The sequence below is a fragment of the Cryptomeria japonica genome, chromosome 4 (genome assembly GCF_030272615.1).
Source record: "Cryptomeria japonica chromosome 4, Sugi_1.0, whole genome shotgun sequence".
Taxonomy (NCBI): domain Eukaryota; kingdom Viridiplantae; phylum Streptophyta; class Pinopsida; order Cupressales; family Cupressaceae; genus Cryptomeria; species Cryptomeria japonica.
In genome coordinates this window covers 505308805-505315241 of record NC_081408.1, presented here as the reverse complement: position 1 = coordinate 505315241, position 6437 = coordinate 505308805, and the positions used below count along the sequence as shown (strand labels likewise).

General features: G+C 37.7%; 1 protein-coding gene across 1 annotated transcript; it reads right to left on the bottom strand.

Annotated features, from left to right (window-relative positions):
- Positions 1 to 247: 247 nt before the first annotated feature.
- Positions 248 to 4363, bottom strand: LOC131053449 (uncharacterized). Its single transcript, XM_059219238.1, has 4 exons — positions 4301 to 4363; positions 950 to 1438; positions 761 to 856; positions 248 to 664 (listed from the first exon to the last, which is right to left on the bottom strand). The coding sequence occupies exons 1-4, from the start codon at positions 4361 to 4363 to the stop codon at positions 248 to 250; spliced, it is 1065 nt and encodes a 354-aa protein (XP_059075221.1).
- Positions 4364 to 6437: the final 2074 nt, after the last annotated feature.

Here is a 6437-nt window from a genome sequence, read left to right as displayed (position 1 = left end):
TATCAGTATCAGTCTCCGGTAGGAGACTTGACAAAATCTCAACATCACTTCTTATTGTTTTTGCCTCCTTTTGATGCTCTTTCATCCTCTTCTTCTTGGCTCAGGATTGCATGGTAGTTGCAATCTCCATCAACTTGGTTGAGCTCAGCATATCCATATTAATGGGTCCTTGAATACTTATTGCATCATTGTCATCTTCATCCACAATTTTCTTTTTAGAATCAAGTGACAAAGGTGTCACTTTAGGTTATGTCTTCTTCTCCTCTTTCTTTCCACTTTCCTTATCCTGTGCAGTGTCTTGTACCGGTGGGGGTTGTGTATCAACAGTTTGAGTTACTACCGGTGGCTCTTCATCTTTCTTTTCATCTTCATTCTTCTTTTCTCCCTGTACCTGTTCTTGTTCATGTTGCTTAGACATTTCAACATCAATATCTTGTACAATTACATTGTCAGGAGCATGAACATCATCATTATTAATATCGGTATCATCATCATCAGGGATAATCTCAGGTTCAGTTTGAGTGTTCGCCGGTTGATTATCTAGCACAATTTCATCAGCCTTAAAATCAGTTATTTTAACACCATTAGGGAGATCTTCAGCCTCAAACTTCTTTGGTTCAACTTCCTTAACTTCTTCCTCTTCATCCGGAATCAAACCTAGTACCTTCTTCAAAATTTGTTCAGTCTCCTCATGGACCAATTAGGTCTCTCCGATTAACATTCTTGTCAACCTTTTCTTCGACTTGAAAGATTACTTTGCCTTACCAAGAATTTCATCTAGCTCTTCCTTAGTAGCTTCAGGTTGCAAGTTTTTCAGAATATATTCAATGAATTCCCTGTCTTGTTTTATGGTTGCCTGCCATCTAGCATCAATTATATTGTACAATGAATTTGGAATTTGCCCTTGCAACTCAATTAGGGCCTTGCTCTATTTATTCATCATATAAACAATCGCATCTTCTATATGTCTTTGTTCATCTCCATTAAACTTATCATACAGTTTCTTCACACCAATCAATAAGCCACACTCTTTAATGTTTATCATTAAATTTTCAAGTGGTGCGAACTTTGTTACTGGTTTCCTCGAAGATTTCATAGTAGAAGTACCAACAACCTTTGACATTTTGCCACTGGCCCTTAGGGCTTTCTTTTCTCCTTTGGACTCAGTCACTTCTTCATCAGTATCTACCAGTTTCTGTGCTTGTTGCTTTTTCCTTTTACCAGTCTTAACCGGTACAGTGAGAGGTTCAACAATCTTACCTTTCCTCTGAAATTGAATCTTAGAAGGTTTTTCCTTCTTTGTTTCTACTGGTTTTTCTTTTTGTGTAGCCTTCTCCTTTCCAGCTCTAGTCTTTACACCAGTGGAGGTACCGGTTGGAACACTTGATGTTTCGGCCTGTTTGGCAGCATGCTTTGCTCTTGCTTCAGCAATGGCTTCCTTTGTGAATCATGCTTGCTCTGCAAATGCTTCAACTTCGTTTCTAACCTTCTTTGCAATTACCAGTTGGTTAAGCTCTGAGTGCACTTGAAGGGATTTCTCCTTGTAAGTGCCAAAGCATTTTGTTGTTGTACCTACCGGTTGGGCAAGCAAATGATCAACATATGCAACCAAAAGATCTTTGTCTACTTCATATCCCATGGGCATCACCCATGTAGTCTGGGGCTCAACTGCCTCCATCATGCAAGTATTTGTATCAACCATAAAACAAATTGTGTTTTCATACCGGTTGACAACCTCTGCCGGTATCCTTTCCCTTGCATTCATTTTCTTCTGAAAATCTTTAAAGTATCCCCATGCAATCTTGTCAAAATCATTACCAAGCATTCTAATGATGTACTTCATTTGCATCAATGCAAGAATGCCATCTATCCATTGGATATCACCAATATTGAGGAAACATTTCTGAAAATAAAAGAATAGACCAAGGATTAATTGACCAAATTTAAACCTTAAACTTTTATCCTTCTTGATGGTTTCCAGGTTTAGCACAAGTTGACTCCTCAATGCCTCTGACAAGTCATAGTCAACATCTTCTTTGATCATCCGGTGGGCAGTGTGAATAGCAGTGGCAGGGATGTTGTTCATCCTGCAAGAATAATAGATCCGGTAACTGATCACCATAGAAGCATATTTTACTGTCGGATCAATGATATTATTCACCGTCATTGCTCTTCCATCCCATTTAGATCATGTTGACTTTTCTACATCATTCTTAGGAATGGATCTCAAAACTGAAACCTCGCCGGTGGCAGAAAATCCGGTGACTGAGTGAATAGCTTCCTTAGAAATATTATGTGGTTGGTCGAGCCACATAAATTGATCATGAATCTTACTAAGCACAAATCTCACAAGTTCATCATCAAAATCATTAATGAAATTTAGGGCATGGTGAAACCCTTTCTTGGTAACCCTTTTGAACTGTTCCTTTATTACACCATTCTTATCACACAATGCTTTATATTGATAAAAAATAGCAACAACACCAAGATCCTCTAGTTTGCAATGATAGAGATATATAACGTCTTCAGCATGTAAGACACCATATGGAACTCCAGATAGGGCTCCGACGGGATCAATTTCCTCATATTTAAACAGGTGCCTCTTAAATTCAGGACGAGGTCTATCGGTAACATCAACTAAATGTGGGGTGTCCATCTTCAATGATTCAAATAGATAAGTAGATAATAAGATATCTGGATAAATACCTTTTACCGCTTCTGCACTAGGGTTCCAAACACCAACAAAACTTCTTCATCGATTCCTGATCGCATATCACACCGAAACACTTCAATCTCTGTTAAACAAGTTCAATGCTGCAAACACAAACTCTGCTCTACTCTCTCTCTCTGTGCTCTCAAGTATGCAATATGACAAATAACATTTAAATAGTTTCTTTTATTCACCCATTATCTACCACATTAAATGCCATTACTGGTAAAACCCTAAAATGTCTTATAACACAATACCGGTTCACATAACACATCAAACCTATCGGTTTGATCATAAAATCACTTCTTAACATCATAATACATCAAAGTATGCAGATTTAACATACCTCATGGTCCTTCAGGGGGTTATGAAATGGATCTAACATTAAGTTCTCCCTAAGCTTTTAAACAACTTAGTTTGCCGATGAAGGGTTCTCCACACTAGGTGAAGAAATAGGATCTTCAGATGGTTTGACTTCAGTTATCTCATTATCCTTCTTTTTCCAGATTTTGTTCATTTTAGCTCTGGTCTCCTCCACATCAACTTTCATCTTCCCTTTCCGATCAAAAGATTGATTCACCTTTTCTCTGCAAAACTTTGCAATATGTCTCGATTTATGACAATGATAACAAGTCATACCAAACGCTCTCCAAGGTCCAGCGTTGCCTCTACCAGTCCTTCTTCTGCAGTTCATAGCTACATGACCATAGTTATGACAGATTGTGCAAACCACATTCATCATCTTTTTCATCTCATAGGGACTAGACCGGTTAGCATAGGGTCTCTACCAATTAGGACTTCTCCGGTCATCAAAGGTTCTTTGCCAACCACCACTAGACCTCTTACTCATGTGAGGAGTAGGATTATTTGCTCCATACCTGCACTCAACAGCTCTATGTCCATGCATGTTGCAAGTGAAACAATAACCATTAAAGGTTCTAGGCTTATATCCTTGATAAGCATTAGGTCTATAACCATTAGCAACATCAAATATGCTTCTACAAACATTGGCAGTATGTCTTGGCTTATGATAATTGAAACAAACAGGCTTATAGGATTTCTTACCGATGGGTTTCTGAATCTTAAGCGTAGATTTACCTCCATGCATGTTGTTCTTTGAACCAGAAGGCTCACCTTTCTCAAATGTATTGTAACCCAATCCAGTTGTATCACCGTTCAACTGGAAGGCTCGCCTTTCTCAAATGTATTGTAACCCAATCCAATTGCATCACCATTCATCCTTTGAGATTGGATCTATTCATCAAGCATGGTAGAACTTTTGTTAAACTTTACAAGCTTCTCATTAGCATCAACAAGTTCTTTTGTAAGGTCCTCATTCCTTTTCATAAGAGTCTCTCTAAGAGAGATTGCCATATCCAGTTATGCCTTTATCTCTTCTTTTTCTTCTTTTTCCTCATGCCAATGTGCATATAGAGTGTCATTTTCCTTATTTATCTTGAAGATCTCATGTTCTTTCTCTTTGATTTTGTCTTCTGTTGTCCTCCTTGTTTCAAGTTCCTAACTCATCTGAATAGTTAGGGCTTCTAGCTCTCTCCTCAAGTCAGTCTTCTCATCATTCGATTTCTCTACCTCAGCAACCAATGCACCTATGTTTGCTTCATCAGAAGAACTGCTCTTAGAAACCTCCAACATTTGTTCGGTTAGCTCTCTTCTCTTAGCAAGTGAAGTTTTATACTTGCCTCTCAATGTTTCTAGGGCTTCCTCAGTTTCTACAAGTTTATGAGACATCTCTCTATAACTCATATCCCCCATGTCTGCCTTAGGAGTCCTTCTCAAGCAGTTAAACCTCAAAGAAGGTTGGCTCTAATACCAATTGATAAACTTATAAGGCACTGAGAGGGGAGGGGGTGTGAATCAGTGCAAGCAAAAACAATATGAGTCTAATCACTAACTTAAACAACTTAAAACTTATCAAGCATAAGAGAAATATCACCACATAAGCTAATGCCCAATAAAACAAATTCCACATAACACGAGATTATACGTGGAAACCCAAAAGGGAAAAACCACAGTGGGAGTTAATACCCACAAGATTCACTATCTTCGGAACATAAATTTTGACCGGTTAAGGTCTTACAAATATGCCATGTTAGGAGCAGACCCAATTAGGAGTCACTCGGGTTAGGGATTTGAATGATAAGCCCTATTAGGAGCTATGACCTGTTAGGATCAACCTCGCAAGAGGATTTAACACTCTGATATAGAGCTACCATATTAGGGGATTTACAAGTTAAGGCCCGTTAAGACCTACCCGGTTAGGGGATTTTACTGCTGCAAACTGTTAGAGAAATAACAGTTCAAATGATCTTCATATAACATCTCTGTGTCTAATAAGATCCACTTCAAATCCTCAAAACATCAATAAAACATCAATACAGAGCTTCACAAAACACCACACAATCTACTTCGCCTAATTCACCTTCGATCTCACACACATACTCATTTATACACATACCGACTTGATACCTCATCACACTTTTTATAAACATCAATTTTAGTCGGCTACAACCTTGGAACAATTTTTTTGGTTCAATGATCTAGACAGTCGTGCAATATATGTTTTACTTATGTCGGCCACCAACATAACAAATCAAAAACCTGTGCCATTTTACCGATTTTAGTGATTATATCACTACCGGTTGAGTGTTCATCAAAATGTCTGCTTTGTACATCAAATCTCGCTTGTCCAGTTGAATCTACCAATGCAATTATACACATAGCTTCAAATACCTGTCTCCATCATCGTTGTCAAACCACATCATCCAACTCTTCATGGATTGCCTGTACTAATTGTCGAAATGCAACTCTGCCTCTATTTACCAATTCTTTGCTAGATTGACTTCTATACCGGTTAGATTCTATTTACCGGTTCTCTGCTAGACTGACTTCTATACCGGTTATACCTTACCGGTTGTCTTCCAAGACTTAGATGACCACAAAAACATTGTTGCCATCAATGATGGCACAAGACTTAGTCATCAACCATGAATCTCAATCTCTTCATCACATTCACCAATTAATCATCTACTGGTTGCAAATCACCAACAATCTTTACTGATTCAATCAAATGCCAACATAGGCTTACACCTTGACTTTACCTTGTGCTCCCTATATAAACATGAACATGTGACATTTGAAAATAGCTAACTGATTTGAGCTTAGCAACAAAGCATGTTGAAATGAATACTTATTTGTGCAATTCTAAAAGCACTTTTAATTTGTGAACAAGCTATATTGTTCTTAACTCTCTTATTTTTATGGTTGAAGCTCTTGGAATGTCGAAGAATGATTGAAATCACTAACTAATGATCATCGTGTAACTCTCCATCGCGGTTTATTCTTATATTCTGAGTTTTGTTCACTTATTCTAATTTATCATGATTTGTTGTTGCCCTTCATCATAACATTGTTTCTTAGGTTGGCTATTACACTATCTTGCTAAGTCATTTAGGAATCCACTTTGACACACTTGAATTTGAATAGGGTTTAGGAATCTAATTTAACACACTTGAGGGTTTTGTATTTGTTTATTTGTGTTTGTCACTACTCGACACAATCTTAGACAACACTTTATCATGGGAATTAGACCCTTCAACTGACTAGGGGCTCTATATATTTGTCAATCCTACCCTTTATATGTTGCTTGTATTTTGCATCTTTGGATAGTGATTCCTCTCATTCCTAGAAGCTGACTTTTATGAAAAAT